The 26,022-nt window shown below is 35.0% G+C and overlaps 1 protein-coding gene across 3 annotated transcripts in view; it reads right to left on the bottom strand.

The window, feature by feature from the left end:
- Window positions 1-26,022, bottom strand: part of PSMD14 (proteasome 26S subunit, non-ATPase 14) — a 46,754-nt gene that overhangs the window by 14,951 nt on the left and 5,781 nt on the right. For all 3 annotated transcript variants that reach the window (XM_053947230.1, XM_053947228.1, XM_053947229.1), the window contains 5 exons: window positions 23,652-23,703; window positions 9,135-9,206; window positions 8,713-8,832; window positions 7,516-7,586; window positions 6,395-6,545 (listed from right to left, as the gene is read on the bottom strand). In XM_053947230.1, the coding sequence (XP_053803205.1) occupies window positions 6,395-6,545; window positions 7,516-7,586; window positions 8,713-8,832; window positions 9,135-9,206; window positions 23,652-23,699 (462 nt within the window). In that variant the 5' untranslated portion in view covers window positions 23,700-23,703. The remainder of the gene's footprint in view (window positions 1-6,394; window positions 6,546-7,515; window positions 7,587-8,712; window positions 8,833-9,134; window positions 9,207-23,651; window positions 23,704-26,022) is intronic.

Genomic DNA, 26,022 nt, shown 5'->3' on the forward strand with positions numbered 1-26,022 from the left:
CATCCATAACTGATGGATGAAACTTGTAGCTGAGCCACAAGTTTTAAAGCTATATGCCTTAATGAAGATAAATGGACTATTCTACATCCACCACAGCAAAATAAAATTAAACATTTAATACTTTTCAATTAAGTCTTGGAACTTCCTGTTTTAGGGAAGGGCATGAACTCAAGTAACCTATGTAAATGGTTTAGTAGGTGAACATACATTACTTAATTCAATCACAAGTCCAAAGGACATTACAGAACAAGTTTTGGAACATGAGGATTGACATCAACAATTTCAGCACTCCATTAAAAAAATAGGAGGTAAAATATGCAAAATATGTTAATCTGGATATGTATAACCAGTCTAGAAAATGTAACAAAACAGTGGTGCACTGGCAGTAACAAAACTATCTAGTTTATGCTTAGGTCTACCCAGCCTGAACTGCAAACGCCAAGTGGCCCACACTATGATGCACACAATTAATCTCCCACAAATAAGATTCTCCAAGCAAAAGAACATCAATCTTTACTGAATCAACAGTGATCAAACCCAGCACAAACATACAACTTACTCTCCAAACCAGGCTCCTATGGAAAATCAGTTCCTGCCTAAATCAAACCACAATGTTTCTGTCCAGTCAATGGCAAGAAATAGCACAGTACTGCGAGAGTATCTAAATGTACCACCACTGTGCATAATGTCCAGAAATGTACTCTTGATATCAATCAAAATTACATACTGCAAAGTTATGGTATCCATTTTAGAATTTTTCCATTTACAACAAAAAAGTTCTAACAATGGAAGTTGTTCCAGGTATAAAAGATTCTGACAAAATTTTAAGTATCAGGTTTTAAAATACCTTTTCTTCTAAATGCTATCTGCATAATGATTCACAATAAATAGACACATCTCCCAAGTAGTGACAATACAGTCAATTCACTGTTCTGTTTACTTGTTTTTAATTACTAATTTCAACTGTGTTACTTATTTTTAACTGTACCCTAAAGACTGTTGAATTCATTTCTGTCTAGGGAAGACTAAGTCAAACTAAAGATCAAGACAAATGCATGAAGTGGGAAGGAGGAGTTGGATATATTAAAAAAGTCTTGTTAGGTGGCTTCAATCCGCTTACACTTCTCACAATTAATTCTTAATGGGCCATTTTAAATTTCAGACATTACACTAGTGTCTCCACACATCTCGTTTCAAGGATTGCTCTTTTTCTGCCTTCTTAAAAAACAAAGCCTCTTTAAATTCCATGGTTAATTCAAACAAAGAAGGGAAAAAGACAAGTTCAAAGGAAAAATAATAGCACTTTGATAAAAGAGTGGAGGTTTAAAACCATGCAATATTTCAAAAAATCTGGTTTAAAATATGCTCAGCTGAAGAAAATCTTGAAGCTAGATAATGGTAATTCCATTATTGGTAATTCCAATATTCAGGAAATTAATTGTTAAATCACTGTCTGCTACTAGTTTTAGTGTTTTAGTCTAACAAGTAATTACCAAATTATGAAACCATTCACACATTTGTCTTGATAAACTGAGAAGATTTGCAGCACAAAAATGGAAGTCACCAATCTGAAACAGTGGAATACACAGGCAATTTAATATAAATTGAAACATAAAAATAGCAAAAGAGATGAAAACTACTTGTAAATATCTATTTTTATAGTCAGCACACAAAATGACCATCTATTACTCTGAAGAGAAAAAAAAAACCTGAAACTAGGTATTAACAAACCCATACTGCTCATATACATCACTAACATGCACAGGTTGTCAATTAGATTTACAAGTACCAATGGACAAAAAAGGGGAAAGAGGTTGCTAAAACAAGTCCTCTAGGTCTCCTCAGGGTTTTCATTTGTATAAGGAGGATAAAACAAGCATGTACCTTTCTCTCCCTCCAGCCCAATAAGAGCAATTTTTTTCATACTTTACTAAAATAACAAATGATAAAGTTCAGCACATTTTTTACTTCTTTTTGAATAAAATTCTAAAGATCTCATTAACTGAACAAAAGAAAGCAATTTTCAACGACCAATAAAAAGATACTGCATGCACAAAATGGTTTCAGACTACAGCCCACATTCTGACTCTGAAGTAAAAAAACCTTCCAATTCCAGAAGAGGTTGCTTGGACCACAGAACAAGGTTCTTCAATGTTGTATGTGGCAAGAGACAGTAGTAATAAACTGAAAAGAGCAGCTGCTGACCATATGCATTCAAAGGGAAAAAACTATGTGCAAGAAAAATTAAATATTGGAACAGGAATTGGCATGAGGCTGTTGAATCTCAAGACTCAAGTGGACATAACGCTAATTAAGCTGATCTGAACTCAATGTTGAAAATGTGCTCACCACAAAGTTGGGCCAGATGATCTACAGAGATCATTCTCAACTAGAATTGCTTTGATTTACCAGGCTACCCAAATGAACATATTTATTTTCTTTTACCATCTGAATGAGTTTAAGATAAAGTACCACAGCAAAATCCTCTTATGAATGTGGCAGGATTTGGTTTAAGCACAAGATTAAGATGCATAGCGTATTTGTTTCTATCTGTCTGAGGTGACTGAAACAGAATTTACAAAAAAGTTATTGCAAAGACAACTATTTTCCTCAGCAAACAATTAAAAAAAGAATTTTGCCATAAACCAACAGATCTTCCTACAAATACTACAGACAGTGCTTTGCTAGAAAAAAATATGGCTTAACAGGAATGAAAGTTTGCTGTATGAGTAAGAGATTTTGCTACCAATTCTGCTAAACACCACAAGTGCCAACAAGTTCCTCAGATGTACAAAATGGACTTCTGACAATTTTGGATATTTTATCGATCCTTATGCAAGCATTTATTAATAAAGGGAAACCAGTTAACTCTCTCAGAGGAACAAAACATTTTAAATGGCGTCTTTGTTATAATAAAGATCCTAAGTTAAAAGAGGTGAAAAAAGAAAAAAAAGAAAACACCACCTTTTTTTTTTTAAATATTAATTTAACAATACAGTGAGTGCAACACAGTAAGTTAATGCTTTTGGAGTTAAAGCTACTATGTTACAGTGGGTTTAGTATAGTTATATTTTCCTTAAGAGGTGATGAACAGCTGCTAAGTTAAGGTCCAAAAAAACACATTTATATTTAACATTTGGCAAAGGTTTATGGTTCTCTGTACAGACATTTCAAAGTGTATGTTGGAAATAAATATGAAATGTCAATATTTAGCTTTATTCCAGATCTTTAATGAAATTACTGCTTCTGTGAAATATTCTAAATATGTATTACAGCTTCCATTGCACAGACTGGAAAACTGGAGGGGATAAAAGAAAAGTTTATTAGTAAGTGTAAAATGAAACAACAGCTAGCCAGGTTGCCCCACTGGCCATATTTCAGCATGTTTACTTTGACTTCATTCAAAGAAATCAAGCTAAAAATAAAAGTCAAAACAAAGCTTTTCCTCTCTGGGTTCTGAGACCACTGACCTCCAGTTAAAACTCACTGCCCTGTTGTGAATTTATTTTACAGACAACTAGAGCACTATTAGCCTAAATACTGCAAAATATGGTACACAGTAATGAAAAAACCTAATTTGTGTGCAAGAATGTGTATGTAGAGTAGTAAGATCAGTATTTGGAATTACTTGTCCTTCACGTGTCCTACTATATTTATGCAAAAATATCCCAATCCTAAAGTGGTCATTAAAGCAGTTGGCATTTAATCCACAGGTCTATATGAGGGGTTTATTTTTATATAAGGATTTTACATGACTTTTTATTTTTGCTCATTGGCTTTAAGACATAAAATGACTGGTTTGGTTTTATTAATTGATAAGAATTACAGGTATATTTATTTTTAAACTGCAATCATACATCCCTGTGCTATGCAGAAAACATGTATGGACACAAAGCAGTTAACAAAGAAGTTAACAAGTTTTCATTGTTAATGAAAATGATTTCTAATGTTTTAGCTAGTCAAGGTGAACCTGAGGTTCCTCATCAGAATTCACTGCAACTTCCATGAAAATAACCTCTGCCCCAGTTATTCTTCACTAGCCCAACCATGACTGCTTCACTGACCATAAACTATGGCACTTTATATGGGCATGGACCTGCCCTGAGGCAGCTTTAAAATTAGCTAATGTGCTATTTTGGGCTTTGCTTTTAAATACATTTAATCTCAGACAAAACATGCCATATTAAAATCTTCTATGCCACATGTTCACTATATTTTTTTGCCAGGCAGTCCTGCTAGTATAAGGTATAATGAGTAATGATCTTGGACTCACGTAGCTAAAGCTCACCAGTATAATGGTTACTACACCAGCAAAATTACCTCTGCAAGTGGCTCTTCATGCTGGCAATGCAGATACTTTCCTGAAACAGGCTGAGCTGAAGCTCTGTAGAGGCTGTGGGTGCCATGATAAATTAGCCAGGCACATGAAGCACTGGAACCTCACTTAAGAAACCCCCTTGAACAATAATATATCTGCTCTTCTCTCAGTTCATCGAAAATCCAAACACTTTTTAGTGTAAGTGATCTTGCCAACAAGGATCATAAAACTCGAATGCATTCCACATCTTCCAAATCAAGAAATTAATTACAAGTGGTATTCATAATTTGGGAGATTCTTTTTATTTCTAAGCTTTAAAGGATGCACTTGCCAGAAACATGACAGATGTAATTTTTTTTTTAACATGAAACCTGAGAACGTAATTTAATCTGACTGTAACAGCTAAAAATGTGTATGAAAAACAAACATTACAAGACTTCCAGTAATCTCAAGTACTGGCAGCAATGCCTTAAGAGCAGCTGTAACTGAGAAATGCTTAGATGGACAAAAATTTATTCACATTCAAAATAAATATGCCAAAGATTACTTTATTGAAGATTTCAAAGATCTCAAAGCTAGACATCTATGTCAAACAACAATGGCAATAAAATTATTATAAAAAGAAGAACTTAGTGAGCAAGTGTGCAGTATGACTTATTGGGAGGCTTTTCTTCTTAATGGATTGAATAGCTAGTGAGGTCTAAATTAATTACTTGTAATAGTCTTGACAATTATTTTTTGACAAAACAAAAAGAATCCTATTTCAACATTTCTATTGGAGTGGGAAAATAAAAGTTCTAGGAAAAATAAGGTAGGAATAATTAAGTGTTCTACTGCATCTTATCCCCCCACCCAAGACTACCTGTATTTTCTTCTACTCTTTAAGCAATTTTAAAAGGAACAAAATTTATACAGATGTGTAATACCTTCCAAACAACCAGAAGCTAACAATTTTTCAATTGCCTGTTACATAAATGTATTTGCAATAAAATTCAGAATTAAAAAAAAAACAACTGAAACAGCAACTGTAGCTTCAGAACATTCTGCTATGAAATTAAGTGAACTCATAGTGTTTCGTATCTTTAATAAGATCTGCCTCACAGGAAATATGATACTATAGTTTTAGAGAAGATGAACACTTCTGAAATATTTATAAATTTACATGAATATCATCCATATATACCATGACGCATTTCAATAATTATTCTACAATACAATGGGAGTGCATGCTCAAACAAAACACCTCAGCAGTATTTTAAAGCAGTAAACCACCTAGCCAATTTCTGTACGTTCTGTAGTTTTTCTAATCCACTCTCCCTGTGGTTGAGCAAAATCGAATTGCCTCTCACATTTGCAGACAGCTCTGTGAAGGTGATAATAGAGCTGCTCCCTGCTGTCATGAGGCAGGAAATAGGAAAATGGCATATGGGGCTAGAAAGAAATAAAAAGAGAACTAAACAAGAACAAAAGAGATTTCAACAAAGGACAACTATAACCCAATATGCTTTGCAAGTTAAAATCTCTTTTCATAATAATTTAACGTACTTAATCATTTATCTGCACACGTCTCAAAAATTCAAATGCTTGATATCAACTTCTCCATAAAGTTTTATTGCCCAAAACATTTGGAATAGAAATTTTAATAAAAATCATCATATGCAATGCCTGCAAACCAATGCATTCTTAGTACCCATGTTAAGGGGCTGAACCTATTCCAATCTATTAGTAATTGATCTCAGAACCTGTAGCTAAAATTTAATATATAAAACAACATATACTTGGATTATTAGTTGTAAACCTGTTGTGAGTGACACCTGAATAGCAAAATATTAAGAGAGGATTATGATTGGTTATGTGTACTGACAATATCAAAGACTTCCAGCCTGTTTAAGGACTACTTATGTAAGATGCAGAACAAACTGGAAGTGATATTTTCATTTACAATGAGATTTTGGTTTTATTTTTATTTTTAATACAGTATGGGCCTCCAAAAATCAAGTATTTACATATATTTACAGTGCTTCTGTATTAAATCTTACTAAAGTACCTTAAAAATAAAAAGCAAGACTACTATACCTTTCCTTTTACACTCTGAATGGGATCCACCACCACAGCAACAGCTCTTTCTGATAAGGCTTCAAAGCTCTGCTGAGTATTGATATCTACACCAGACAACCAACAGCCAAAGCCAGGATGACTATGATACCAACCAACTACCATCTCAGGTCTGAAACAAAGAGGACATTGAGATTTTTAACGATATAAACACTTATCACAAGAAGAAACAGGAACATATCAGGGCATAAATTATGATGAGCTGTGAAAAAAACACCATTAGTAATATTTAAATTACTCACCATAGTATGGTGAAAACATGGACATGAATAAATGCGACAAAAGAGGGCTATCATTAAGGGATACACATTAGCAGTGGTAGATCATGCTTTCAGTTTTTCACCCTGTTACCACATCTTCCCTGAACCAGTTTTTACCCTTTCAGCACTTGAGTAAATATCTACTCTTTAACTCCTTGGCATCGAAGGTTGAATTTTCACGGCAGAAAGTCCATTTCAGACATGGACAACGGGAACCAACGGTGGGAAAGGATTAAATATCAATTAAACCAGCAGTAGAACTAGGAACTCAGTCAAAAAGCAATTTGCACTGTTCTGTTCAGCTGCTGAGCCTTTTGCTAACATTAATTTTGAAGTTTTTCCCACAGTAAAAGAATTTGAGCAAGCAGACGACAACTGTTGAGAGGTAGGAGTGAAATAAAAATTTGTTTAAATACTAGGGTCTTTTGCAAAATGATTTTCCATTTCTTTTCATTAAAATTGCTCATGAATAAGCTATAACTTCAAAAATTAAAAAAAATATTTAAAGGGTTAAATAAAAAAATCAATCTTTTAAGCAGGTGCTGTATAGTAACCACCTATGCTAAACTGAGCAGCATTATAATCTTTCTGGGTGATAATCAAAGCTGTAGGTTTAACAGGAGTGATAATCTCCTGACAATTGAAATGCATGACAGGGACTGAATTACATGCTATCCTACTCACCTAATTTTTGGGGCAATTATTTATTTTGAAGCATTATTAATAGCCCTTAGATCACAAATTTTGCAGAAAGCCAGCCGTTTCTTCCAAAAACTGTGGAGGGAGTACTTGTGACTGTGAGCCCTCTTTACAGTGACTTACCTTCCCGTCTGTTTCAGCATATCCAACATTTTTGCTTGAAATACAGGATCAACTGCCTCCACACTGACACCCTGATTTAAAAGACAGACAAAAATCATAGTCGCTGTACATGAAGCAATATTATTAAAAGACAGACAAAAATCATAGTAGCTGTACATGAGGCAATATTATCTTTTAACTTGTAACTTCACACAAACAAAAATATTCATAAGCATCTGTTTAAAAAGGCAACCTGAATAGTTTAGTACTACATGACAGAACACCCTTAAACACAAAATATAATTTTTAGAAATGCATTTCAGTGTTAATTTTTAAATGCTGAAAGATTATTTTGAATTGCTATTTAAGTGATCTTTACTATGAGTGAACATGATTAAATAGGCATAGGAATTCACCTTTTTCTCCTCTGTTTGGTCTGCAAACAGTGGCCTGTTGTTTGTCCCAAGTTTAGCTCTACACGTTTTATTCAAGATAAATATCACATATTGAATTCTGCAGATTTTTATATTATGCACATGAATAAACTCAGCACAAAAGAATTTGAAAATTTCATGGAGTGCAGTTCTGAGTTACAAAGGAATCATCCCATGCCTGTTTTAAGAACATTTCATTCCAGTTACACAAAATAAAGCATCATAAATTCCAATTATTTCTCTTGACTCTTTACCTCTTTAAACTGTTCATAAAATGGATATTCTTACTCAAAATTTAAATACATTTTTTTTTTCAAATGACAGAACTATCGTTTAAGAGACATGCGACTAAGATTTGTCAAAGAGAGGAAGTCTGAAGTATATAGCAACATCACAATTAAGGGCATGATACATTCCTAATCAAACGTTTTACATTTTGAATATTTCTGCTGGCTCATAGTATATGAGTTCTGAAAGTTATCAATTTTTAAGTCTTATAAGTCATGTAATACATTATATTTATACATAAAAAAAGACGTAATATCTGCATATATTGATACACACACTGAAGTACTAGCCTTCGCTCAAAAAGAAGTTTTGACTACATTTCTTTTTATTGAAACCCTTTAACCATTAGACTTGTTTGGATTATAACTCACAGCTTATACCTTCAGATTGCTTCAATGAGGTAAAGCATAAAAAGCTTTTAAAAAATAAATTTACCCTAAGGAAAAAAAACAAACAAGCAAATAAAATTATCAAGGTCTAGATGCAAAGAACTCACCGTTCCGGACTGTGGCATTGCAAAAACATCAATCACTCTCACAGTATAATCATCAACAAATTCCCCAAGCATCAGACCCATAACTTCCATAGGGACACCAGCACGACCATGCTTCAACATCTGGAATGGAGACCAAATGACACCATATGTTTAACAGAAGGCTCAAGTTTTTTCAGCCTTTGTTGATCTCTAGCTAATTTGCAACTTGTAGCACTTTTGGAAACTGTAACAAACTATAAAAAGTAAAAATGAACCCAACAAAAGAGAACTAATTAAAATAAGTTTCTGAGGGTTCCAATCAGTATTAATTTATTTTTTAAATAAGTCTGGGCAGCACTTAGGCAACACAAGTCCATTAACTGCTGCCAGGTGCTCTAACTCCAGCATTATATTCAGACATAGTATGCACACAGAACACTTACTTTCAGCAGTGCAAGGGAAGAGATATAAACCTGTTCCGCTGTATCGACTGCAGGAGCATCTGTTGGTGGCCCCTATAAAAAGAATAAACAATTATTTTCACCATCATTGTTATTCTGCAGTTTCTAAATATTTTCTTTTGTTTTGCATATTGCAAAACTTATAGAAAAATGCATATGTAATTCTGACTTAATGAGTTAGATGTAGCTGTTACAAACAAAACAAAAAATCGTATACCCAATCCCCAAACCCTTCTTTACAGCACTTTCTGTCACTAACATTATTTTGTAATAGGTCACCCAGCCATCATCCTGCCACCCCCACCCCAAACAACACAGTCTAGAGAAGCAATCTTATCAGAGCCAGTCAAACATAAAGCAGGCAAGTGTTACACTGGATACAAACCTGTTACAAGCCATTCATTCAGGCTAAGAGTCAGATAAGTTTCCATTAGTCAGCCTTGCTGCAATGCTAACCTTCGTCAGCTGTAAAATATGGCCAGTTCTCCAATTAACTATGTGTTTCTTACAGTGGTGTGAATGTAAATGCTGCTGGGCTAGCATGATTAACTGGCACCAACACAAACAGCAATTTCCCTTTGCTTCATCAGCTTTCAGCTAAAGAGGACTTGCAGATAAAGGCTATGGGAGTACTTTGCAGATACACTGGTACAGTGAGAGAAAAAACGGACCTCTGATCCCTAGGTGGAAAAGCTGTGAACAAAATACTTTGCTCTTTGCCTTATGAGTAGTTATTCAAAAATTAGCACAACTGTCCCAGGTGTGAATGATTGGTTGAAACAGGTTCTGTGTACTGTTGAAATTGAAAAACACAGGAGGCAGCAGTTTAAATGTCCCTTTCTTGAGGAACAAGAGAAATATTGCTGTTATATACAGAATTCCACAGGAGCGTACCTCATTACAGCCAATTAACAGCACATTCATTACTTTATTACCAAATTTCCACTGAAAAGACACAGCTTACTTCTGCATGAGGTGATGCAAACTTAGAAGGGCAACAAAGCAACTATGGAAAAAAAAGATACTCCACAACAAGTTAAAAGAGGAAAAAGGGTGCCTTTACCAAACACTTAATAGATTTAGAACTTTGATTCCATAGTTATAAGCAAAACTAGGGAAAAAAAACCTTTTGAATAAATTCTTACTTTTTCACTTCAAGTGAAAAAATTCAATACAACATGCATCCATATGACATCAAACAAGACATAGCAATCAACACAAGCCATTACTTCCTGCAGATAAAACTGGATACTTACATAATCAACACATTACATTTGTACAGGAATTACCCTTTCTGCATACTTTGATTTTCACACACAGAGAAAAACATCAGTCTTCAAAATAAAGCTTTAAAGACAGTAAGAAAATTCAGTTGTGGGGTTTTTCCCCCTTAAAGTCAATGAATCTATGAGTTCTACATCCAATTTTTATATTATGAATCCAATATTTGTATTTTGAAACTCACATGTAGGCATGGATCTGCCAACCACATCCACTGCCTAAAAGCTTCAAACCTCTATTTCCAATTTTGATACTGCTGACCATTATCTCTCCATATTTGCCCTTCCTCACTTACTACTCACTTCTAATTCTTCTGTCACTTTAGTCTTTTCATCAGCAATCTTCCAGCATGTTTCTCTGCTTTTCACCTTCCATAGTATTCTCACCAGAAGTCCATTTTTCATCAACCTCACCCCTTCATCAAGTATTTCCCTGGCCTAGACCTAGCCCAAAAGTGAGATGCTCCAGTTGAGATGAGCTCCTCTTGCACTCAAACTGAAACACTCTAAAAGCAGTTCTTCAGAACATTTCCCAGAACCAGATGGACAGAGCACCTGCATTACTTATCCCGAATTTTCTGCAATTAAATTGACTGGCAAAACTTCAAATGCCCAATCATTTTGCTGTTCCCATGTTTTTTTCTCCATAAACATGTCAGTTTGCTTTTTAAACTCTATCTCTTCTGCTTTAAGTATTCACTTAGAAGTGTTCACTCAGAATTTGGAAAGCACAAAGACTCATGTTTCTGCTTAATCAATGCAAAGAAAAAAGCCCAGGTAATGAGAGTTTTAATTTTAAAAGTAACTTACTAGTTTGTTAACAAAACTCTTATTTTATACATAACGCTCTCCCAATTTCCCACCAGTTCTAGACCAGAGATGGTCTGAAGGGAAGACAAAAATAAATAGCAACTTTGCATTTTAGGAAGAGCCCTAACACTCATGCTGTGATCACCAAATGCATTCCACATTTGTTCCAGATTTTGTTTAACATTTCACTGTAAGCAACCATCCCATTACACCATTCAGTAATTTTAAAAATAAAGAACAGAGTAATAAAAATCTCCCCCAGATTAGCACAAATAGTTCCATGATTTCTGGAAGGCCAATCTTGCTGTTCAACTGAGACTAGCTTCTCAAAAATCAGGAGGTGTGAACTGAAGCTTACTCCACAGACTATAGCTCTTGGATGAGCTCTCCTCTATGAAGTTTCTAGTGTTTGCTAAATCTCTCTGACACCTGTCCTGCAGCTGAGGCATTAATCAAAGCTCTGTCCTCTACATAGATGCCTGTGCCCTCAACTTATAAAAGCTTATTCTTCAAAACTTTTCTCATTTTAGAGATCAGTCAGTAGACTGGCCACTTACAGGGAGGAAACAAAGACAAACATTAATAAATTTTGTTTCTGTAACAAGGCAAAGGAATCACCTTTAGTTTAAGTGAAGGTAAGAACTAAAGCAGGGTGTTCCTAATATTTCCTTAAGATTTCTATATTCCTTGGAGCATCCAAATGCTCATTTACCATGATGATGGTGCAGAAGAGGGGATACCTAATATGATACTTCTTCAAATCTTTAGGCATTCTATGAGATAATTTTTTTTTTTCAAAGCTTATATTGAAATCCTGTTGCCAGCACCCATAGTCAACAATTTAATTTCAGCAAAGGAAACTCTGCTAATTCATAAAAGAATTCTTAATTGGTGCAAACCAACTTGCTTAACTTTTGGGTTTTTTTTTAAAGCCATAGTATTCACTGTGAAGGATTTTACATGCTAAATGTGTTTAAATAGATATAAAAATTACTACATTAATGATTAGGAGGTATCAACAGCATACTTCACTGCTTCATTTTAAGCACATGCAAGACATAGTAAAAGTATCAAACATGAGTTTCCACTCTTACCAGGCAGTTCAACCAATTTACCTGAACTTGTAAAAATTAGCTAATGGTAGTACACAAGGCAGGTTTGTTAACTCTCAGTCATCTTATAAATACACAGCACATACCAAGTATTTCCTTGGTCATTGATGCTTCTTTGTGTGACCTTACTATCTCCTTTCCATCTGCTCTGTTCTTCTTATAGATTTTAATTACCAGTTAGATTATGGGAAAATTTAAGTACTCATTGCACCGTACCAATTATGTGTATTAATTTTCATGTTAATATTCCTTCTTTTGTTTTGAACATCAATTACAATGAACTGCTCAAAAGAGTACTGAAATTCAGGAATTCTGAGGAGGAAATGATCCGTAGGTCAAGTTTCACATTATTTTTCTACCAAAGATAAACCGCCACACATTTGTATTTCTGCAGAGAATTCTAAACCAAAGTTCATCAAATTCCTAATATAAAACCTTCAAAGATTTAACAGATAAAGCCAAATGGAACTTGGGTCTTCCAAGTAGTTTACTTGAATTTAGATGAATTGGAAACAGAGACATTTAGAAACTGGAACCAGTTTCTTCCATCTCTGATCACCTCCATTTCCACAAATGCCTGATAATGTAACACAGCCCTGGAGTGACAGCCCCAGTTTCTGCATGTTAGTTACACAGTATGTGGGAGCCAGCTATGAGTTACATGTTTTGAGTTCTCTTTGGCCTGTTTCTGGTAGTCTTTCACAAAAGTTTACGCATTTCTTTCATCAAGCAAAGAAGAAGAAAGATTTTATTAGCTCATCTCTACATGGAGGCAAATATTTTACACTGACCCTCCACAGCATGTGCTATTACCACTGTTCATAAAACTTCACTGCCTGCCAACTTTAACAAAGAAGCACCATCCTTACGAAGCAGAGCACCAAATTAAATTAACTGGTATCAGGGACCCAGACAAGAAAGCATTTGTGTCTGCAATGCAAAAGAGCTGCTGGTGTTTGTAGTTACATTATCATACTCAAAGAACAGCTATCTTATTGCATAGTTTTGGAAGACTGTCCATCTCACTGCAAACCAGCAAATATTGCATACCTACAGCTTTATTGGATTGTTTCTTGGACAACTGGAGAAAAATTACATTTGGAAACTGCAAGGAATACTGAACATTCTCTTTCCCAACTATGCATGTATAAGCTGGATACAGTAATTATTAAAATTAAAGAACTGCTGTAAAAAATACTGTTATGTGTTACTGAAAGATTGATGCTTCTTCTGAATCAACTCTATGCTTCCAGTCACTGAAATGAGCTGCCTGATGGCCACCTCATAAAACCCAACCAAGCTTTAGGATTGTTTTTGTTTAGAATGGCAGAATTCCAAGTTCAATAATAATTGATAAAATTAAGTTACCACTATTTAAATTTTTTTTTTAAGACTTGTAAGGGAAAAAGAATCACATACAAGTTATGGACAGAAAATTACATTGTAATATTAAATTATGCAGGTTACTATTTTTGTTTCAAGTAGTTAAAGAGATGATCAAATATAAAAAGCAGTCCTTTACTTGGGTAGCCCTTGTTGACGAAGTGTTAAAGGCATTTGCCATTCTTACAGGATAAAAACTAACGCCTTGAAGTGTTACCTACTCAGGCCTTTTAGCAAATTTGTTAACACTTCTAGGTATATTACTTCACCTTTCTCTTACTGTGAACTGATATAAATTATTTAGCCAATTTTATTATTAAATGTGAACTAAAGTGTCATTTTAGAGCACTGCTCTTTATTTGTACTGTTTAAGATTTATTCAAATAGTTATAGAAAGCAGACTTGATTAATTACACAAGAAACTGAGAAATATTCCACAAATGGATACACTTTCCATTGTTTAAATGGATCTTAAACACTGCTCTGGCTTCATGCTAATAGCACAAAAGACAAATGTGAAATACATCATACCTGTTTCAAAAAACCCCAGTTTTGCAGTGGCAACTGTGATAAAAATCCAAAGGCAGTGAACTTAAGTGCTGTAAGGCACATCTCAGCTTTAACACACCAAACAACATACTACTGTGTAAAATAAAAGAATCATCACTACTTCTATTTATTTTTGTAACTGGAACAATTTAAGCACAAACACAGGACACACAAGCAAACAATGACTGCTATCATGTTTTATTTCTTTCCCAGTAAGCTAAGAAAGAACCTTTTAATAGTTTAATTTTGTGAGTATTAAACAACTAGTGTGAAAAACAAGCTGCATGTAAACTATTTCTACTGCCTCTGCTTCAATGACTAGCTGAGGCAACCTGTTATAGGAGGTGTTAATTGGCAATAGGAGTACAAGTCAGAAGCATGTTCCCCATCGTCCTAACCCAGCAAGGCTAGGTCATTAAAGTGGAAATGAATTCTTTCATGCCGACTTAACCCTTTCACTACATATTTTCAGCTGTTACATACAAAGACAATTGAGAAAGATCAGCTAAAAAAAAAAAAAAAAAAAAGACAAAAACTCCCCTTGGATTATTTTTGAATTTATTCATCCCACAATTTTTCTTCACTACCCTTGTCTACCTCCTCCAGAACAAGTGTTACAGGTAAAGATGACATTTTATTATGTAGGTAAGGGGGAGAAAGGAAACTGAGGTATAAATGCAATGACAATCATTATAAAATAATAATTTATCATATTAAAAGATGCGTGGAAGGATGAGTCACCTAAAGTGATCTTAAAGCTACTATTTTGTGGAGGTAAATTCAACTTTGTGTGTATCACTTGGTACAAGGGAAAAAAACCATTACAAAATACTAGCTGCAGAGGACAAACGTGAGCAAGTGTGCAAAGGAGGTAGATGCATTAATGATAGTAAGGCCTTAAAAGTTCAGAGTACCACTGCTCTTCTCTACTTTTTGCCAGTAAGTGGTACAACCTGCTGATATATTGACATAAAGAATAAGAAATTTCTTAGATCAGCACAGTGTTTTTTACACATCACTAAGCCTAAAAATCTAAGCAGAGTTGGGATTGTGGAACCATTTTCTTCCTGTACTGAGATAATACACTTCTGGAAATTACCAACTCATGTTCCATCATGGAAGTGGCAAAGGGAGTGAGGCACATTCTAGGATCTCAACGATTCTAACAACTTTGTCCTGACAAACACTAGAAACCATGTATTGCAATTTCTGCAGTACAGGAAGTTAACACGATCAGTCATGACAGAGAAAATTATTGCAGTCATACAAAAATATTAAAAATCAGTGAGCTCAATAAAAAAGGGAAAAATATATTACTTTGCATTGTGAATCACACACTAAAATTAGTAGCAATTAGAAATTTTATTGGTATTTTCAAGCTATTACACACACAATTTTGTAGTTAGTTCCACATCAACAGGATTAGATTTTGAAGCTACCATTATGTCCAAACAGTTTGTATGTTTAGGTCCATTTTTATACCAATTATAAACAAGAATGCATAACAGACCACAAAATACTGTAAGTCTCAACAAACAGCCTAGATTTCTTGAAGGATCACATTGTCTTGTTACACCATATGTCAGATGAAATAAAAATTGCAGTAATATGTTTAGTCTCAGAGACTCCAAAATGGAGTAGGGATACTAAGGAAGTATTGTGGCATCAACTGCTACCTTAAATTGAAAAATCTCTGAAAAAAAAGCCAACCTTAGCAGGCTACATAAAAATTGTCTCAGTATGTTTTACAAAATTCTGCCTCCTAAAAAAAGTTCACCCAGGTTCACATTTACAACAGAACTCCACGAACAGCAATATAGATGGACTTGAAATATACAACATTTCCCATCTCCCTCCCTCTTCAAAACCAAAATTACAAAACACAGAACTTTGTATAGCTTTGAGCAGTTGGTTAAACGGGTTGGGATCATAAATTTGCCAACACCTCTTTGGTGCAGAGCCAGAATTTTACTGCTTAGATTTCTGCTTATTTAGGATTTTAGTTTCTGTGGGGCGGTGTTCTGTGGTTTTCTTTTTTAGTGTGTGTGGGGTGGGTTTTGGTTTGGTTTTTTTGCTATGGTTTTGGCAGGGGGGTTGTTTCTGGGTTTTTTGGTTGGTTGGGGTTTTTTTTTGCATTTTTTGTTGTTTTTTTTTTTTTTTTTTGTTGGTTTGTTTGTTATTTGATTGTTTTTAACTAAGCAGATCTTCAAACAAAAATAGTCTCTAGTTTAATGAGACATTAAGAGAACATTATTATTAAAAATAAATATTTACTACTCAACATTAACATGTATTCATGATATAAAATTACTTACATATATGACCTTGATGCAATTTGCAGTAGTCAGACTTCCCACAATGTTCCCAACCAACTATTGTATGAAACGGCTGCTTAAGTGTAATCTTCCCTGGGTCAGTGTTTCCTCTGTCTTTACCCCATTTAATCTACACATTCATTGAGACACATAACTCAAAGGGGTAGGTGTGCTGTATTACTGCAGTCAATATTCCTTACCAAGCATAAAGACAATTTGGATTGAATGACCTTTAAATGTCCCTTCCAACACAACCATCCTATGATTCTATGACAATGTCATAGAAAAAAGTCATAAGATTAGGGACACAAAACAAGTTCTCAGTAACACTATATATATTTTTGAAAAGAACTATTGTTTTTCACAGCCTCAATCTACTGGAAGTAAAAAGAAAATACAGAGGTCAGCTTCATTCCAGAAAAAAGCTAGGACTAACCTGTTATCTACTCCCATTAGCATTACAGACGGTACTGGGACTTAGAACTGAGAGTCTCAAGGCAGATGACGAGTCAGCACCCAACATAAAATTTCAAATTTTGTCTGCCTCCTGTAGTCTTGCTCCAATGTAGATTTTTAATTACCTTATTCTAAACACAGTTCTGCCAAAAAGGCAGGATAGCCCTCAGCAGGTTCTGCCTAAGCTCAGCCTAAAGTACATTTTTTGAGGCAAAGCAGTTAAAGATATCTCCTCAACATGAAGAAGAATGCACTGGGTTCTATATGCCTGAAGGTTCAGTGTTATGAAGAGCTGGTCCTCTGGATACAAGCAGGTCAACTCGGAGACTCAGTGACAATATGCAGCAAGGTCAGTTGTCTGCAACACTTGAAAAAAACAACCCATCAACCAACACCCACCACCCCCCAGACCACACCACTATAACACAAAACCACTTCAAACTTCCTAGAAGTACTTAGAGGACTCTTGTACACAGCAGGAAGAAAAGAGAAACCCTCGTTCAAAGCTGCTGCAGAGTAGCATTGCAACTTAATATTCAATTGCATGGGATTTCCGAAAGAAGATACAATTTCCAAGATAAATAAATTAAATTGATCGCTGTAGGGTGACTGTTTCCTGCTTGCAGAAAGGAACACTAAAAGTGAATATGTACAATGCAAAATGCACAGAGATATCTCTTCTTCTTTACCCTTTCTCCCCTATGTTCTTTCTCATTATGGCTACACTCATTTCCTTGTCCAAACTCCTTTGTCTCTTTTGGAGAAAGTCAAAAGTCAGCTGGACTACACTGGCAATTAGATTGAGGAGAGAGAATCTAATTGCCTAATTATTAGAAGTTTATGATCTGAGGCCAAAAAGAGGCAGCTAAAAATGTTCTCCAGAGTAAAATAACAGATCAGAGAAAACTGCAATGCTCAGACACAATCCAGTAGCTTTTTTACTTTTATGTTTGTTTGTGATTAATATGTAGGACAAGTCTGTAGTGCAGCCATCCTATTTTATGACAGCCTTTATAAAACAAATTACACACAGGGTTTAAGTAAAATTATGACTGCTCCTAAACCAATTCTAGCAGGTTTCTCTTTTCCTCTCCCAATTAGCTCCTTAAGAGACAAATCACATTACAACAACTCAACTGTACTTCCAATGCATGAGAACTATACTCTGCTTTGCCACCCCCAGCAACTTTCAAACAAGCCTAACATGACCCATGGAGTTACCATCTCCAGCAAAACCAGACCCCGACCACACCTGGACCCTAAATTTGATATGAAGCTTTCGTTGAACAGCCCTGTTCTAAAACACTAAGCAGTGCAGTTAAACATTAACCCCAGACAGTGAAAGTAAGTGAAACAGCACAGTTTATTATCTCTAAGGTGGTTTTCTTCTCCTTAAACCAAAACCACATATTTTGTATATAAAAACTGATGTCGAGACTTTCTATGGAAGATAATGCAGGCAGTTAAGTCTTCTGAACTTTCTATGGGATTTCATGTTTGGTATTTTTAATGGATGAAAAATGTTTGTCATTGAGAAAATTCTTTTATTCCTTAAATGGGTTGACAGCTTCCAGGGAAAAAAAGTAGAACTGGAATAACTCACCCAAATTGTACACCATCTCATCTACTGGGAATTACATTTGAATTCTAGAAATAGTAACATTCTTTGTACTTGAGAACTTTGCTGGAAATTGTCTCAGAAGCAATGGCACAGAAACGATGCACAATTTTAAGAGCTACAATTCAGATTTATTCCCCTGGCAACATATTCTCAAAAGGTGTATGTGAAGCTTCAAATACGTATGAGAAGCAGACAACAGTGCACTACCACAATTCAAACCACATAAAGCATACATACCCAGGAGACACAGAAAGGAGAAAGTCATACAGCTAAACAGATACTGAGATACCAGAACACTCTACAGCATTACAATGAAAAAGGTACTTAATTAAAGACAACACATTTACACCCTACAAATTAAAACACAAGCTGTTTCAAGAATCAATGAACCAAAATAATTTTCAGTAAGATGTTAAGGTGTTGGAGTTTTTCCTGTTTGGGTTGTTGGCATGTTTTTGGGTTGTTTTATTGTTTTGGGTTTTTTTTGGAGAGAAGGGATGGGAGTATCTGGGTTTGTTTTAAGGGGTATCTGGGTTTAAGGTTTTTTATTGTTGGCGGATGTTTTTGTTTACATAGAGAAGATGTAAGATACAAGAAAAAGTCATGTACTTCAAATGACACATCAGCTGAATGAAGTAACTCAAGGAAATTTGCATCTAATTGTTAATTGGGAATGATCTACACAGAGCTTGACTCTCCTCTGTCTGCCAGACCATCAACTCATCTTTGGAAGCCCCACAGAAGAGTGCATTCTGCTGTCCCTTCAACAACCACCCTGAATAGATTAGCACACGAAGCAGAACCTTAGATCAGCAGCAGGTCTCCCAAGTTCCCATGGTGCCACAGATTAACTAAATAGGAAAAGCATGTTCTAAAAAAGCCAAGATCCTATGAGGAGAAAAAGGTTCCATAGCACCAAGCAGTGCAGTATTTGAAACCTCCTAATCAAAGTGACAGTTTTCAAGTGCCATTTACAATGCCCTAATCTGGAAACATCCCAGCTAACCCATCTGATCAACTATTTCACAGATGGAAGCACTTGATGGCTAATTGGCAAGTCCATGATTCAAATAAAATAGCTATCTGTACTTCTTTTTCTATATTCCAAGTCAAGGTGTAAACACTCCTTATAAGACACAGGTCAGTTCTCTGTCTCCCCCTCCCTTCCCATTGGAATTTTTCCCCTTCCCCTCTGTCATCAAATATGTTAATTCAAAAATACAGAATCAGTTTTATTTTTCATTTATTGTACTAGAACAGTTGTCGGCACTAACAGAGCAGTGTAAATGAATATTTTCAAAAATCTATCAAGCAATGAAAAATTATTTTAAAAGCCTCTTTTAAAAGTGTCACTATTTCACTGCTTTCTATCACATCTGGATTCAGAAAAACAGACAGCATGTGCTAGTATGGACAAGAACTTGCTTAACTTGAATTACTAGTCTGTAAGTGATGGAGAGAAAAGCTTGGCTACAAATGCACTTAAGTTGCTCACACCCTTTCAAGTGGGATTGCCTAATAGAGGCATATGTGGAACTGATTTCACCAGCAAACAATAGTTCAGCATACAAAATGAAGAGGAGTGTTGCTCCAAATTCCCACCTGCTACATAAGCAGAATGCTTTTACGTACCCCACAAACCTGTTCATTTGTCTGCAGCAAATGTACAATGCAATGTACAGTACAAATTGAAGTACTAAACCACTAGTGAAATTCTTTGGTAGGCAGTATTCCAGAGGGACAAACAGAAAAGAATTAATCAGGAAAGAAAAGATAAGTAGAAAAACCCAACACAACAAGGGGCAGAAGGAGAGAGAAAGGAGACTATATAAGTGAAGAAGAACAAGGGCATTGCCAAAATCTTAATTCCCATGAACTACAGGAGCGAAATTGAAGTCATAAGCTTTTCTTTGAGACATCACAACCCTTTCAATCTTTTACATCTTTTCTAAAAGGCTTCATTCATTCATTTATTCATTCATTCATTCACTCATCTTATGCATTTATCACGAGAATATGAATTCAAGACAAAACAAACTTATGGACCAGGTACACCACTAGTCATGTAAGACACAATTTCTGCATGAAGCAGTGTTTCAAAGGAGGTCATACCTCTGGCATCTAGTTCAAAACTAAACACAGGTACCTTGCCATAAAAAGAACACACAATTAATGACCAAGCATATTGTCAGAAAACACCATGAATGGCTTATGCCAAAATTTGGAAGATTGGAATGGAATGCCAAAATTTGCAAGATCCTCTTCTCTTCTCCTCTTTTGTCCACCTCCTGCCCTACTAAGACAGCCCTTTGGCCACCTATGATTAAAAGAGAAGAAATGCTTCAAGATTTCTAAACCACATGTCACTGGAAGGAAAGTTTATTGTTGAAGTATCAGTTTAAGATTACTTCCTTAAAGATTTATTAGCCATTTGAAGACAGGCTTAAGGTAGATGGGATTTAGCACTGACCACCTCTGGACACCTGAAGGCCAATCAGTCACTCAATAGCATCCTGAAGGAGCAAGAAGTAAGGAAAGAGAACCACAAATTCAGTGACAGTAGTTTTCAAGTGTAATACACTACACCAAAAGACTTGAAAAGCATATTGCAAACACATTAAAGTGCATTTGGGACAACATATCTGAGTTTGGAAATTAAGAAGACCAAGAAAACCTAAATGAGACAATAACCAGAAAAGGTAATTTTGCCAAGGGGGAAGAGCCAAGTAACTGCTGCTGAAGAAGCTAAAGCAGGTCACTGAGAAAGAATGCCTTGGCAGAGATCAAACAGGAACTGTGCTGACCAAGCATCCGCCAGTACTTTAACATCAGTTACAAAGCAAATCAAACAGACTCTTAGCAGACTTTATGTGAGGCATTCCTCTTGCTAAGCAGACCCCAAGCTACAAGAAAAAAGCAAGCTCCAAACTATGTGATAAAATTACTTTGAAAATGCCTCTTTTTCTACCAGACTACATATACAGATGATTCTTATGCTGGCAAGAATGGCTCAGTCAGATGTTTTTACTATGTTCAGCCTTTAGAACAACTGTAACACAGCAATAAGAACAAAGAGCTTCTGTTGCTTAAAACACTCTAGTGCAAACGAATCATAATAATTTTGCTTTCTAGCATTACAAAATATATCCAAGAAATATCTTCCTCCTCTCTTCTATCTCAAAGATATCTGATTCACTCTGAATTATCTCTCAATCTCGATTATCATCAATTGATATTCAGAATATAAGTGACCTTTCAAGGTCCTTTGAAACACACTGTTTTAAGGACATAAAAATATTCTATTTGAAAAGCCTTCCTGCTGATTCAATAAACCAAAAGGACTACAAATGTAGTCAAGATATCCAGTGCAAGCAGCAACTTAAGTAAAGAGCAATTCAGTTTTATGCCTTTTTTTTAATCCAACATATACTCATCAACTCATTTAAGACACAATTCCATATTTAAACACAGAGCAGCTTTGAGGGCCAAAGCTACCAGAGGAGTTCAGCAAGCTTCCTCTGAATGTTATGTTCTATTGTCTGCCACAATTTTCTAGCAAGCTTCAAGATGAAAATTTCAGAAAACAGCAGAGAGTTAACCGTAAATTTGAAAAACAGCTTTGATAAACGTCAAGTTCATAGAGGACTAAGAAGTGAAAGCTTGAGAGATTAGACTGCACAGATGTTAAAAAAATGAAGAGTCATGAAGCAGGCTGGCAGCTCAGAGGAACAAGAGAAATAACTGTTTAAGAAAGTGAAACTAAAAATAACTGAGGGCGGCTTGAAGATTCACTAAGAGAACGTGAATAGAATTTTAGCTATAAAAAGGGGAAAAAATTATACACCAAAAGTTACAGCTTATTTGGCAAAACATCTAGAGTCTGTAGATCAGCCTAGAATATTTCACCAAATGCTTCAATATTAAACTACTCCTGTAGTTATACTGGACACAAACACACTATACACAACCCAAAGAAGCATGGGGTTTAGCAATTTCAACATCCCAGAGGAAACCCTGGACACATATCCCGAAGCCCAAGACATACAGAACTGATTCCTGAGGAACAAGAGTCTGGATTCTCAACTTAGAAAGAGACCAGGAGGCAGATGAGGAAACAGAGGAAGGCCAGCTACTGCAGCCAACCAAAGGAAAGGACTACAAAAGAAATTACACTGGACCCCATTCCTTAAGGAAATAATTCTTCCTACAGACCACAAACAAAGAAGTTCCTAATTATTTTTCCCCTGTATCCACAGTAATCAGCACAAGGTAACCAGATCATCTTGATTCTATTTTTGAAGACTGCTGGCCATATCAGTTGATCAAGGAAAAAAGCACTAGGACTTGCTGTAGAGGTAGGAGAAGCCATACAATGTGAATAAGTCTCTCACTGGAACAGGACAGCTGCCAGGGAGGCCTTCTTGCTGTGAGTAGTTACAGAAGTGAGAGCAATCAACAAGAGGAGATGCAATAAAACACACATACAGGTAGCTACAATTACCCACTAGTGATAAACTCAAATTACCTCTTGAAATTTACATATACTTCAGTATCTTATAATGCCCTGTTCACAATGTGATCCAAGAACTGAAATATATAATTTATGAAAGAGCAGTGGATATGCTTGCCCATTTAGAATACCCTTCATATTCTGAAATTCCAAATTATTGTAAACTTTTTTTTTAATGTATTATGTGCTTCCAATGCTTTTCAATACAAATTTTAAAATGCTCAGACACAAAAAGAAAGGTTTATAAACATTCTGTAAACTTAGTGCCAACATATGTATTCATATTTACAAAAAAAAGGTCAGGTTTTAACAAAGATATGCATACACGTATAAAATCTCTTGAGTCAAAGATTATTACTATGAACTCTGTTTTTGATGCTGTTTTAAAATATGATAGTATAATAGAAGAAGTACTCCAGAATTTATTAATTTTAAAGAAAATATTTATAAGCTATATACTAACCTGTCCCAGTCCAGGCATACCTCCTCCCAGTCGCAGAAGTCTATCCATATTTCTAGAAAAACAGAAACAAAGGAAAAATGTTCCCAAGCTCGAAATGTTTACTAAATTGTTATCTATATAATTCACCTTCAGTCACTCAGTATGTCAAAAATATTGGTGGTAATTACAACACAACATCAGACTTCCTGTTAATTAACACCACATATTAATTCAAGAAGCTGTCTTCCATGCTAATTAACAGACTTTGCTTTATTGCTTTGGTTTTGGGTTATCCCCATTTCTGAAGACAAACACTCTTGTCAAACTTCTCAAAACTTTCCCATCATTCAATTAATTGGGGGATTTTTTTTTTTTGCTTATGATCAGTACCTACAGCCAGAAAGTTCCTAAAACTTATTAGATATACAATTGAATTTACTTTCATTTGCTCAGAAATCATCAATAAAAATCTTAAAGTAAGGATTTTAGCATCCTCATTAGAAAGTTCCGTGCTAATTAACTTACAGCTTGTCACTTATCATCAAAACTACATGTGAAAGACACTAAGCAGATTATGGATCTCTGAATTAGCACCAAAAGCTTCTTTCTAATGAACTCATTATACTAAAAGAAATACTGTAAAGTAAACATTTAATGTGTATATAGTTAGAAGACTAGTGACAGTACAGTCATTTAATACATTCTTGCATGTGCCATTGCTTTAGTGCAAGATTATTCCAATCAATGAAACGTCTTCCTTTAAAAAAAAAAAAAAAAGCATCAGTTTTTGTCTCTTGTAACTTTCAAGGGGTGATCCCCAGGAATAAAGGCTGCTAAGGCATCCAAACAAAAAAAATACACTGCTGTTCTGCTGTTTCTTTCTCTACAGTTTCTTCACTTTCTGTTGTTGGAAAGACATCTACAATTTCATAGTGGATAACTAGGCACAGGTTCTGCCCCAGCTGTAACAGAACTTTACCATGCTTACTTGGCTTTTTCAACTTAGCTCTATACAACTAAACTTATGGATAAAATGAAAAAAGAAAAAGCCTACTGAATATTAATTTTTAAGCAGCTGTTTTTATCAAATCAAGCAATTTCCAAGGCTTACAGAAATCAGAAAATTTTATTGGCTTATTTGTGAAATAGAAGATACAAAACACAGCATCAAAAATTATGGTCTTAATTGGACAAGTTTTAATACAACACAACAAAGCCTGTTTAGGCTTTGAAAGCAATTGAGAACACCAAGTATGATTTCCAAAATACATTCATCCTCCAAGCAGATTTTATATTACACATAAGAGAATTATATACATTATTTCAGATTACATTAACAATACTAATTTAATAGCCTTCTTTTGAAATAATTGTGCAAAAGAACTTGAAAAATATATTTGCTTTGTATATGAAAAAATCTTCATGCTGAAGGTGAATGTTACCATAATTTTCATAATTTCTTCTGATATTTGCTAGATTTTTTACTGGCTAAAGACTAACAAGCCTTATTTCAGTATAAGGTTAAAACAAATAGTTTAAACTTCTAAACACATAAAGAAGCAGAATTTTACTTCATACTTTAATAACTTCATAACAATAGCCAAGATACATTGATCAGAAATACCTGCCCTACTTGCTAACTTCACTTTCCCAGTTCAGTGAACGATCAGGCTATTAGTTTAATATGATTCACTCTCTTGATTTTGTAGAACCTGCAAATCCAACAAGTGCAGCCTCACCTAGCAGTAAGTACTTTCTTAAAGCTCCACTGGCACCATATAAATTAAAAAGAAGTTTATTAAAGGGTTAGGGGTTACACTTCACTTCTTCAGTAAGTCACTGACACCAAGCTTCTTTTTTAGAGGCAAAAGCTGCACACAGTGTATATGCTTTTCTATCCTGAACTACAATAAATTCCAAATCAAGTTGAAGGATTTCCTTGGAAAGGTTAAGTTGCTGTTTAAAGATATTATGTAAGCATATGTTAAATGGCTTCAATAAAACAGTCACAATGTTACCACAAATTAACACCAACTACAGTTCATGTTACCCCTCTGTGGTAGATACTCCTCCATTGAAACCCACAATGATTCATCTTCTGTGACACTAAAGAGGGCTGAAGAGTAACTGAGAAGTATATTTAAGCTACTAAAACTATTCTTTTAATCCATCATGGTTGTTCATTTATTTTAAGAAACTTTTAGTCTCTACACTGGTAACCTTGAAACTGGCAGTTCTGTCAACAACAGCAACTTCCATAAACTGACAAGGTACATTACCTATGTACATTTAAGAAATAATAAACAAATAACAAATCCTATAACACAAGTGAAAAGCAATAGCTTGTACTAATTTTTTATTTACACAGTTCATTCCAGTTTGTAACCCAACA

This window comes from Vidua chalybeata, chromosome 7 (genome assembly GCF_026979565.1).
Source record: "Vidua chalybeata isolate OUT-0048 chromosome 7, bVidCha1 merged haplotype, whole genome shotgun sequence".
NCBI classification, from domain to species: domain Eukaryota; kingdom Metazoa; phylum Chordata; class Aves; order Passeriformes; family Viduidae; genus Vidua; species Vidua chalybeata.